General features: G+C 41.7%; 1 protein-coding gene across 3 annotated transcripts in view; it reads right to left on the bottom strand.

Annotated features, from left to right (window-relative positions):
- The window catches only part of tet3 (tet methylcytosine dioxygenase 3), a 44,686-nt gene extending 32,517 nt beyond the window's left edge, over positions 1 to 12,169 (bottom strand). Inside the window, exons 1-2 of one of the 3 annotated variants that reach the window (XM_084729107.1) lie at positions 11,620 to 12,169; positions 1,149 to 1,208 (exon numbers count right to left, since the gene is read on the bottom strand). In XM_084729107.1, the coding sequence (XP_084585233.1) occupies positions 1,149 to 1,208; positions 11,620 to 11,985 (426 nt within the window). In that variant the 5' untranslated portion in view covers positions 11,986 to 12,169. Of the gene's footprint in view, positions 1 to 1,148; positions 1,209 to 1,936; positions 2,216 to 11,619 lie in introns of those variants that run through there. The other 2 variants (XM_084729111.1, XM_084729108.1) reach the window with 2 other exon arrangements.
- Between the last annotated feature and the right edge of the window lie 689 nt (positions 12,170 to 12,858).

The raw sequence follows: 12,858 nt of genomic DNA, 5'->3' as shown, positions 1-12,858 counted from the left end.
GGTCGTTAGTGTTTACCTTGTAAAGAGAGAGACTGTCTACACATGGTCAGGGATTAGAGCAGGCTTAGAAGTAAGCCATGTCAGTAGTGACTGAGTTAAACCCATTCATGACATTTGAAACTGATTGACTAACCTATATTTCATATCACCGTGGAGACGCAGCTGAATGTATTCTCCGGTATAAATGTCCCCCAGTCACATCTTGTCACTTCCACCTGTCTAGGTTTACAGGAATGAGCTGTTTTACTGTGCACTGAGTCAAATCAAAGCATTCTTTCTTCTACTTGGCGAGGACATCACAAGACAACAGTTTGTTTGGTGCTTAATAAATCCTCTTTCTATGAAGCCTCGCCACTCAAACTTCCTCTCCACATAAACACACGAGCGTGCCCCGACTCGGCAAAGCTGTAGAACAGCAGCTCTCAGCGGCCACAGGTTACTACGCCCGACAATCAAACACGTACGCATGTGTGACCCACTAACTTTTACTCCCTTTACCTCATTTGACTCCAGAACCAAGGAGAAGAAGGACGGCCCCCCTGGCTCCTGAGCCAGCGCGTAGGGTTCCTCCTCCCTCCCTCCTCCTTTCCCTGGTCTCTTCTATCTACACATGCCTGGCTCTGGCACCAATCAGCGGGCAGCGTGGGACGCTTTAAACTGAGGACGCCGCCACTTCATCACTGAGGCGCTCGACTCACGGCGGGTTGGAGATAAAGCCGAAGTAGTTGATTTAATACAGTCAGCGGATGGGAAGAAGGTGTCTAAAGGTGCATATGCACCTTTATTCGACCCGGCGATGATATCAGGGCTAATATAATGAGCTCATGTGTTCGCCGGAAAGGAGCAGCACGTAGTTAAGTGACATCCAAGTGACACAGTGGTGACAATCACAGCTTTTTCTTCATAATAGGTATCGATGGTTTAATCCATTCACATAAACAAATACAAATAGATAGGTCACATTTGTGTGAACAGACACATTGAAGGAGTTGTCATAGAACTGGTCTCTAACCACCTCATAAGAGCCTCACAGCACTGATGAACCAACAGCTGAGCATCAAAGCAACATGGACGGAGAGATTACGCACAGATGACAGGGAAGACACACAAACAGCACGGAAACACAAACCACAAATGCCATCTCTTACCTCAGCTGCCAGTTCAGGGTCTCCCAAACAGCCTCGACTGTTGTCTTCCAAATATTCCACCTTTACAGCCATTCACCAGAACGGGGGGTAGGGGTGGGGGGGGGGGGGGGGGTGGGGGGACATCGAAAGAGATGGGAGGGAGGGGGGGGGAGAATAACAATCAATAGAATAATGCGACAAGGGCCTGTTCAGAAAGACTTGTCATTAAGGACACTACCAGGTATGACATGCATGGCTTTTCACACACTATGTCCTTATCATTCCTGACATCCTCAGCGATCATCAAAAAGCGTCCGTGCACACAAATCTCTTTGATTTGTGCTCAAACAGTGAGCCGGCACTTCCCTCTGCTGCTGGGATGGAGAATAAGAGACAGCAAAGCCAGATTCAATTTCAATTATAGAATTATGTAATGTCTGTATCCCGACCTGGTGCAGCCTTCTTAATATATGCATTAGACAAGTCTGCTGTTTTTTTTTTTTTTGTTTTTTTTTTCAATTGTCAAAATGTGCACAAGTGTCAGTGGATATATGAGCTGAGAGTGAGATGGAATAGATGGAAATCAAAGCAGGGCTGATTATTTAAAACAATAGCATCTTCTTACTTGGCACAGCATGTCCCCTCTTGTCTATATGGCCCTGGCTGTCTCAATGTTAAATGGTGTGTTTTGTCTCGAGCTGTTCCCCCAGTCCCGCCAACCTCATCTCACCCCCCCACCATCCCCGTTCAACCCCCTCCTTCCCACCCACCTATCAATCCTAAAATAGTCTGGAGTGATGGATATTTACCCTCCAAGCCTCTGAGCTGCCTTGGTTTGTACTCCTCCGTCCGCTGGCCGAATCCCCATCAGAAGGATCGGGCTCCCTCTCGTCCTCACCTCTATCCCTTTCTTCTCTCTCTCTCTTTCTCTCTCTCTACCTCTCCACTCGTCTTTCTCGGTCTCTCTCTCTCTCTCGTCTGTGTTCCAGCAGCCCATTCAGGAAGCCATCTTGTGTTTTTAATCTGGTTTTACATGAGCCCTCGTACGCACGCTCTCTCCCTCCTTCTCTCTCTGTCGCTTGCTCTACCCCCTCCCTCTCCCTCTCTCTCTCCTGCTAGTATGCCAATGGGTCTACCGCACACACACGCACACACACACGCACTGTGATCGCTATCACTCCTTCCTCAACCTCGTTCAATTTTTTTCTCTTCTCCTTGTGCGTGCATGATGTGAATGCCCCCTCACCCGCCCCCACTCTCTCGCTCTCTCTCTCTCTCTCTCTTCAAACATATACACTCATGAGCAAATGTACACATACACACAAACACACACACGCAGAGCTCGCCGGAGAGACGTCACGCTAGAGATAGCACACAAAGGCAGTCCGTCCACCAATCACAGGCCGGGCTGGGCTCTGCTGCTAGGGTGAAACTGAAGGAGAGCGAGCGAGCGAGCGAGAGACTGAGAGAGAGAGAAAGAGAGAGAGAGAGAGAGGGGAATTGGAGCTAGTAAAAAAGAGAAGGTTAAAATAAAAAGGGAAAGGGTCTACGTGTGCGTGTGTGTGTGTGTGTGTGTGTGTGTGTGTGTGTGTGTGTGTGTGGGTGTGTGCAGTACCATAAAAGAGAGGCTGACATAAAGGGACAGAGTGAAGGTGGATGGGAGGTGTGTGTGTGTGTGTGTGTGTGTGTTGGGGTGGGTGGGTGGGGGGGATGGGTCCTCTCTATGCCTGTCAATTATCTCCTCGAACTCGCCTTCCCTAAACAATGCCTCTGGTATGTGGTATCGCTGAGCACCATCTGTGTCAGGGCTGCCTGCAATAACTGGACTGGACTGCACAGCGTGCACACACTCACACACACACACTCATTCACACACACAGAGACCCTTTCAAGCAGCCACACAACTCCCCCCACTGACAGGCAAAATGCACAATTACACAGCAAAGCCCAACATGCTGACTCAAAGCAAGTGAAGGCACAGAAAATGAGTACAGTGCTGCTAACACCGAGTGATTTCATGAAAGACGAGCACATTAAAGCAACATAAGCGCCATAAGCAAAGTTACCATGCTGTCACAAGATCACAAATCATTAGCTGTGATGATGTTCACATATATAAATGCAAAGTATACACATGCAAACACTACCTAAGCTGCCAGGGGCTTGCGATTTCTTCATACACAATCTGTGCAGAGAGTGACATACCAGGCATATTTGGAAAAGCTGTGTTCATAATGTTTACATTCTGAGAGTGAAAGATCATCTCCGGCTTTTTAAACCAGACATCAGTGGATGCTATTGCCTGAGTGCTGAACATAACCACAAAAGCCAAGGGGGAAATGGTTTTACCCAATCAGCAATCGGGTACCGCTGTCAAGATGCATTTCTGCTGTTTAACGAAGCCCTCTTTCAAAAAAACATCTCTGATCAGCTTTTGTGAAACGGGAAGTTTTAACAAAAACAAATCTTGTGGCGAAGCAGTCAGTTCAAATATGAAAAACAGCAAAGACGTGCAGGAGTGAAAAAGGGCTGCCGGAAGACGAGACAAAGTCAGTGAAAGTTCAGGCAGGCTGGCGAAGACACAGTGGATCGAGGCGAAAGCGGACAGACAGCGAGAGGCAGACAGAGACACAGAAACAAGAGGGAGAATCGAAAGGAGAGAGGGAGCTGAAGTGTGGCATGGGGAGGCAAGGCGAGGCAGCCACACAGTGACACAGCATTTGTAGTGTCTGTCTGACGCTCTCGTATGGCATGGGAAATCCCCTCCTCTGACGTCACATGGGCCACGTGTGTGTCTGAATGTGTGCGAGTGTGTGTTTATGTGAGTGTGTGTGTGAGCACAGCGTGTTTGTGGTAAGCTGGACAGCAAGAGCGCGGCTGCTTGTGCTTCAGCGTGCATCGTTACAGGTGACCGGGTTAGACGTAGTATTTGAAGGAGTAGTCATATGAGCAGCGTAGTCGCAGAACAAGCATATTAGTAAAGGAGGCCGTAATGGTGAGAGTTACTGTAGTTATAATATTAGAAGTGAAGTTAAGTAATAGTATGACATGACCCCACACAAAATGCAGAACAGAAACTCTCTTAACTTTTTTAGTGTCATATATATGTAAATTATAACATTTCAAAAGTCTAAAGAAATTCAAGAGGGGGAAAGTAGACTTTTATGAGTAATAAAGAGTTATCCGATTTTCTGTAGTAACTAATTAATTAAGTAATTTATAAAACTTTCCCTTCGTGTGATTCCTTAAGACGTTTGGGTAAAATGCCTGGACTATGAATCTAACACTAATTATTGGAATAGAGGTTATAATATAACATGTAAAAGCTAAAGAGATAGAAAAGGAAGGGGTCAGAGTAGGGCTAGAAATAATAACAGTGATAGAAGAGGAAATATAATACATCCTCTGCTATGTCTTTATCTTACTAAATTTATTTAAAGTCCAGGCACCACCTGTCAGGGGAAGCTTGTGCAAAATATCTACAGTATCTTTGCAAAAGAAACTAATGCAAATCAGAAGGAAGAGACATAATCTGGCATATATCAAACTTTCCCTCCTCCTTCACTCTTTAATGGACACCTGGCACTGATAGAGAGACACTGACAGACACAAATCCAATCTAGTCCTACACAGCGTCACAATCCCAACGTACACATGCGTTCATTCAATCACAGTTCATTCACAAGCATCCCATCTGTCGCTGTTGTCTACTCACATTTAACAAGATGGCCTCACCAGACCTGCAAACTTGTAACACAAACACCTCTTCCTGCTACCTTCATTTTCAAACGCACTCATGACACACAGACACAGGGGAGAGTGTTTCATTACAGCCACTTTGATAGCGTGTTGTAAAAATGTGCAATTGGTTGTGGGTAGATGGACAGAGAGAGATGAGGTTGCAAAGGTAGTTTGAATTCTGAATTCATGTGGTGTGTGCAGAATCAGATAAATGAGCTCCTGACAGGGAAAATGTAAATGAATACCCCCTCAAGTCAGAACAACTCACTCAGAAAGTGAGTGAAAATTTTGGTACACAGCCTGCAGGGCTGTTGTCTGTTTATGTCATATATAAAGAAACACGGAAGAAGAAAGTAAATGTTTGGTTGGTAACTTGTTATTAATCCATGCACTGCGTATCAATTTTTTGCTCATGAGTAATTTGTAATATGGTTTTAGGTTGTAACTGTTATTTTACAGATTAGTTAGTAGATCAGCTACAAAAGTTATTCATTAGCATTACATCTTGTAAAAAGTCAGATAAAACAATATTTAATTAATTAATAGTTTTATGGAATATATCAGTGCAGCAACAAGTTTAGGACAAAATCACTTTGCAATATAAAGCTTCAAACTGTTTCAGCATACTTGGATGTCAACATGAATTTCAGTGGGATGCTAGTCTTGGCCAACCCAACATCCAGATGTTATAACAAACACGAGAGCAGCACTACCCTATACCCTTTGTAGCATCCACACTCATGAACACACCAAAGTCAGAAGAACGACTTCCCACAGTGGGAAAAGAGACCACCAGAGGCACAGAATGCAACGTTAGATTAATTTGTCTGTTTAATGGTATTATTAAGCTAGTCCTATTATTTATACTGACAAAAGCACTGTACATACTTCTGTTAACCACATGAATAATTACATTCACTTGTTTCAAGGGGTGTGGTTGCAAAGATGACTGCATGGCACATCAAGCAAATTACTGACAGTGTGGTATCTCAAATTTGCTATTGAGTACGAAAAGGTTATGTGAATGTCAATTTTTATAAGCTAAATGCATATGTCTTGTTCATATTTAATCTGCTGAAATGCTTAACCGTGCTAAGAGATCATATGATATTGGATAGTAGTGTATACTCTGAACAGTCAGAGGTTAAAGCTGTGCTGTCCATATTCTCAGCAGTGAGCTGCAGAGCACTTGTCACGGGAGAAGATGGAGGATGTGGTTGCCAGGCAATAAGGGACTCAGCTGTTACATCCATACGGAGGTCAGAGGGCGTTGATGGAGGGATGGCGGGGGAGGGATATTGATTGATGTATGGATGGACACTTGGTTAATAGCTGTTTATGGAGAACTACTGCACAGCTACTGATGCTTCAACTCACTACACTCACCACTGTCAGTAGAAATACAAGACTAGTGAAGATCTTTGACGGCTAATAGTTTGTTCTGTAACAATACTGACTATCTGATATCAGTAATGACAATGTAAGAGACAGGGTGAAACCACAGGGAGGCTTTAGGTTCTTTATACATATACATATATATATATATATATATATATATATATATATATATATATATATATATATATATAGGTGGGGGTGGGGTGAAGATTTTCACTAGCTGCTCAAAACAGTACACGATGGTGAAGGTGAGTGCTACTGAGCAGCAATCGTTCAGGCAGATGATTTGGGTCTTTTATGGTAGACTTAGAAAACATGTGGGGACTACAGACTTGAGCTATGTCTGAGAAGACATCTGCCAGCTGATCTGCACACACCTTGAGAGCTCAGCAAGAGATGCCATAGGGTCCAGATGTCTTGTGTGGATTAAGCCTTTTGAGGAACCTACACAAATCCAAATCACCTAACCTTCTGTCCTTTTCTGAAGTCACAAACTATTCCATGCCGAGGCCCTCCGGATAGCATTAGCTGGGACTTTTGCAAGACTTGGTTAAAAACCCAAATTCGACTGTTTTTTGGCCTCTTCTGCTTTTGTTTTAAGCAATGCTGTTGAGATGGTTTGAAACACTCAAGGTCTCTGAGCAGAGAATAAATTTGGGGCACCTGTAGCCATTCTTGCATGCAGTAGTAAAGCTTGACTTTATGTATACTGCATCATACCTGGCAGTTTTACTTAGCCAGGAGTTCTTGTAGATTTTTTGCAGCCGAGCTTTTGTCAGCTAGTCTGTTGGTCTGCTTCTCAGGTACTTTTCCTTTTAGCACTGGCAGGCTGCAGGTGGCAGTCCAGTTCAACACTGACAGCCTATGATGTGATGGATGATTTTTTTGACTGGCAGGCAATTAGAAAGATGTACCAGCATATAAGATTCCTATATGTTGTATATTTTAAATCAATTTACATAAAGATTAAACTATTTACATTTTTTTTCAAATTAAATTATATCTTTTTAAACCTCCTGGAGGCCCCTACTTTGAGTCACCAGGTTTGCACTAAATCTGAACAAGCCATAGCAAGCTTGAAATAGCAATAACAAGTATCCCACTGTCCCTAAAAAAAGGGTTTGGTTGAATGGGAGTAGAATTCCCTCTGAGGTCAGGGGTTTCGAAATATAGTGCTGTAAACTTTTATTAACCCTCAACAACAATAGAGCCTGCAAAAACAAGGGTTACAATTAGGAAACCTCTTTCAACATGCCCGTTTTCCTCTCAGCTGCTGAAATCATGTGCCAAAGACATCCAATCCAAAAATGTCAAACTGTGATGTCCACTGTTTGGAAAAGTGTACAAGAATATGTTCAATGATTCTGATGTTGTCAGATATTTCTTATTGTGATACTATCTGATTATTATGTGAGAGAGTAAGAAGAGTTCTTCCAGTGCACAAGAGGCATGTTTCAGACCTTTAAGTGTCTCTTTGTATGTGTTCGGCCACCAAATAGTGACAATAGCTCAAATAATCTAATAATAATATGGCAATAATAAGATAATGTTTTTTTATTTAATACTGAATTGTGTTCCTGTAACTATTCCCGTTTGCAGGAAAACACAAATAATGTTGTTGCCACTTTAGCACGGGACAGGCTTCAATAATGCTGATGGAAACTGATTTCCTGATTGTGAATTAACCAACCTTGTGCCTTCTGCTCTCAAGTTTGTCTCTATTCAACACCAACATGTCTTGTCCTTGTCTGCAAAGTCATCTACACCACTGATCTACACCTCTGGATACACTGAGAGGAGGGGAGGTGTTATATAGGCTATTTATTTGTTTAAGTGTCTTGGTGTAAATACTATTTTTATAGTGCATGCTGCATATGTCAAAACAACAGTAGAAAAAACTTCAGCAACTTCTGATTTTGCCACTTGAATTCAATGGCAAGCCAAGCAGTTACTGGCCTTTTATTACAAACTTGGCCATCACCCAGACGATGCTATACTCCAAACACTAATGGACAAGATGCAGTCTAATGACCATATTCTGATCCTTGTGTTTACTTGATCAATACTACTTTGATATGAGAAGCCTTTAAAATGAATTGATGATCAGATTTCACACAAGATTATTATATTTTGTTATTAGTTATCTTTTATTTCATGAGAAACATTAGCATTAGCATGTTTGTGTTGTGTCACATTAGCAAGATTCTGTTTCCCAGGCTTTGAAAAGTCCTCGCAAGATAGTAAATAACTAAAGAATACAGATATTTTTTAGTATGGAATTAGCTGTGCTTTGTATATATTATATGGCACATAAGTTTCAATACGAAAAGATTGCAAAAATATTGTTAATAATATTAACCCTAAAACCTGGCACAACCCTATTAAAGTCATATAGCCTAACAACTCCTGCTCTATTAGTCCCTGACATTAAAACAGAAATATGAAATCCTGTTTTGTCATGTTGTGTGAGACTGTTGGTTAGTATGACAATGCTGGTAACAGACAAAGTGACAATGTGCTTATTTTGCCATTTGCTAAAACTTCAGGGAGCAGTAAGTGTGTTTCTTAGTCATGCTTTAGAAGCCTAGTCTGGATTTTCCTGTTTCTCCTCTTCCAATACTGCTGACCATTAGCTGCATCTTCCTGTCCTCCACTTTGACTTCACAACCCATCCCCCGTTTAAGATGCTGATGCATGTACAAACACACAGCCGAACACACACACACACACACACACACACACACACACACACACACACACACACACACACACACACACACACACACACACTTCCATTAACACACAAGTGCACACTTTCAAAACATTCACTCTTTCTCTTTCTTCACACACCCACACACACACAAATAGAAAATGCCTAAGGTTAACCCCCACCCTCATTCGAGGCCTCAGAGGTCAAAGGACAAAGCCCAGGCAACTGCAGGAATTCTCCACTGCTGCTGTTTGGTAGCTCTCACAGTCTCTCAGCCATGCAAGGACACACTGTCCACTCACAGTCTCCTAACTTTTTCACTGGTTTATATTAATGAAAAGTCAAATGACAAATATTTTCATGACAACATCTTTAACCATGATGATTAGTGGTTATGTCCTCACTAAACACACACACATGACCAGCATACTCATACAGTCTATTTATTAACTGCATTAACTACATCTCAGGTAGACAAGTGGGTGTGCCTTTCTGATTAACTGACAAATTGTTTCAGCTCTGAAAGAAACACCATTCAGTTTAATAAAACACAAGTGTTTTGACATTTGTTGCCAGGCAATTCCATCAACAGACACAAACATTTCCACTGCAAACTATTAGACTAACTATTCAAAACAAATCACTAAAACCATGTTGCCTTCATGCCATCTTTTACAAATGTAGCAATTTTCTGTCAAAGAAGCTTTTAACAGTATAATTTTTAACATGCTGTTTTAGTAGTTTTGGTATAATCTCTAATCATTAAATCGTGTTTGTAAAGCACACAACATTGCATCATTGTATGAAGTGTGCTCATTGAATATATTTGAGTTGGCAGGACAATCACTTCCAACACTTCTGGCTCTGTTAAACAGTAGTTAATGTTCACAAGCAGAAGCTGAGACATTAGTGGAACTGGCATGAGGAGAGTAACATATTCAACTTTAGATGTAAATTTAGAAATTGGAGTTATGGAATTGATTGTTGCAAGTGCCCCATCTATTCACACTCTAGTGTGTGTCATTTGATATTTGGGCAAGTGCATAACATTAATACACCTTGCATTTATGGCACGTGCAGCTGACTAGCCCTCTGAACCCAGCCTGAGGAGATGCAGGTCTAGACTTGACAGAAAAGGAATTCCAATGGTAGCACCAGCAGCTACAATGGTGTCTGAATGGATATCACAAACAAAATGCAGTGTTGCCTGTAATGGTCTGTAATAAAAGTACTGCAGAAAGTAGGAGGATGGATACACTCCATGCTCTCTTCTAGTCTTGTGCTCAAGTATCTTGAGACAGAACGGCTCTAGGTAAGAGCTGAGCAGCATGCTTCTACTGAGAAAATCCCAAGTATGAGTGTGTAACAGAATAATGTGAGTTTGATTTAAATGGTAAATAAAGGCTGAAATAATATCTCACTTTGGCTGAAAACCTCTATATAAGTTCAGAAAACCTCAGTGACTTTGAAAAACTAGTGTGTACTGTGAACATGACCTGTCAGTACACTCATACTAGTGTGTGATTATGTGTGTGTGAGACTGTACATGCGTGTGGGTGATGAGTAATTGTGAAAGAGCTCAGAGTAGTCAGTCAGCTACAAATACGCTATACATAAGTATATAAGTGCATTTACCATCTATTTACAAGCATTTGGGATTTTTCTCGACATTTATAAGTCACTGATGAATACATAGACGTAAGACCAAACTTTGTTAACTTGAGAATCAGTGGAGAAGGCTATCAGTACTTTTAATGTTAAAGGTAGGATAAGCAGGATTTGTCAGTTGCAGTTTATAAATGCACCAGAAAGATAGTTGATTGTTGAGTCTCATTCTCAGGACGGAAAATACTGATGATGTTGACTTGGTTAATCATCCTGAGCACAGCAAAATAATAAGAAAATAAGTAGGTACGGGATTATTAGGTGTTATTTTTGTGTCTGCATAGTTTGCCTTTGAGATATCAACCGAAATAACCTAGTAGCAAGTAGTATCAAAACTGTCAAATGATACCTGCATTTGATCCTTTTTGTACCCAGATCTAGAAAAAGTCACTATTTATATGGCTTTGATTGCAGCCTATCAGCACAAGCATTCAGTTTAATGCAAGGTGTGACTGGCTCACTAATGTAGCAGCTACAACCCACCTGTCTGCGGTTTGCTTAAGTTTAACATGGTATAGTTGACAATTCAGAGTGCCAAGATGCTACCAAAATGTTTGAAAATATGGCTTACTACAAAATAATTGCATAAAATAAAGGATTATTTTAGAAATGCTTTCATTCACATGAATGAAGTAGAAAAAAGGTATCATATAAAGTACTAAGTACTTCAAAGGTAGTGGTGTTAGTACTGATATCATAATTGCCCTAGTAATAAGTCACTTGTCCAGACTGGTTCCCTTCTTTCTGCTAAATGCTCCCATGAGACAGTCATAAGCAGGCATTGAGAATGGTTGCATGGTTGCTGAGTTACGCAGTATGTTGCCAACAGCCTTGTTTACTGATATTTTTGAATTGGATGCTTTTTGTGCCATACATTTCAAAGTTTCCCTTTGAGACTGTGCAACTCCAAAAATCTTACAATAACAGTACAATAACTGTAATATTATCAGACAATAAACATATCTGCACTTCACTCACCTCCCACTCGTTCCGTCTCTTCTTCAGCTGTTCACATTTGCGCAGCTTGCAGATCTGTTTGCCTATCTTGCGGTTCAGACAGTTTGCGCAGGTCCCACAGTTCTCTTTGCGGAGGCAGGGTGTGCAGGCACCACATTTCTTCCTCCTTTTTTTCTGGACGTCAAGAGTTGCGTCCAGGGAGGCATCGAAGGGAGACAGAGAGAAGAGCCCTGCTTGCTGGTGTTCAGTCTCAATGTATTTGCTCAGAGGAGACGTTTTTTCTAAGATTTTCCTATGCAAGCTGAGAGACTGAGCCTCCTCCCCATCCATGGAGAATTCATAAATGTCCTCAGGTGGTGGACCCGACTCTGCCCTTGGCCTGGACATGGTGACTGTCCTGTCTTATGCCTATTCTGTCTTTTAATTAAGGATATCAAAAAAACACTGATAAATATTATTAAGATTGAAAAGTGAAGTTTAAAATCAGCACCAGATACAAAATCTCCCATGAATATGAGGCTGCACTTGCTGTATGTTTGTCCTAAAAATAGTTTGGCAGGTAGATAACTTGTCTTGGATCAGTCTTTGCTGTTGACTTTGTCTTTCTAGATATTAAAACAATCACCTTAAATCTGCAGGCCGTTGGGAAAAAGTTAGCTTAATGTTCAACTTGTCTTCTAGTCTGAGCCATCCGGGAATAACTTAATTATTATATCATGTTTTTGGTCACTCGGGTGGCCTTGGAAAATCCAAGTGGTAACTTTCAGTATCAAGTCCATCTTTCACAACTACCCTGACGGATGGCTGGCGGTCCACCACATTCTGGGCAACGTAGCTGAACCCTGTGGAGTCATGGCAGCTTCTGCGCAGCCTGGGCACAGTCTGGAAGTGTGCAGAAACAGCAAAGACAAAGAGGGGTAAGATAAAACATTCTTAATGCTAAAATGCTAAATGCTAATGGTTACAACATGAGAAGTCATATACAAAACTAGTGAACTCAAAACTCACTTCAAATGTTGTGAATACCACAAGAGGGGCATTTTTATGGACTCAACATGGTAAACAACACGACCCCATTTGAAGACAGAATTAGTCTCAAAACCGGTGCGTATAAAAACAGGCTCATGCATGTGATAAAGTTCACAGAACAGTGGCTGCAAGTGGAAAAACATCCAGGTGATGGAGCATTTCTGCTCTGCGTGCACAAATACATCCTCTATGTGGTGGTGTGACACTCCCTATGTGCTCACAACTGATCAG

The sequence above is a fragment of the Lutjanus erythropterus genome, chromosome 10 (assembly GCF_056507025.1).
Source record: "Lutjanus erythropterus isolate fLutEry1 chromosome 10, fLutEry1.hap2, whole genome shotgun sequence".
Taxonomy (NCBI): domain Eukaryota; kingdom Metazoa; phylum Chordata; class Actinopteri; order Lutjaniformes; family Lutjanidae; genus Lutjanus; species Lutjanus erythropterus.
Note: the sequence above shows the minus strand (reverse complement) of the source record. Positions and strands in the feature narration are given on the sequence as shown.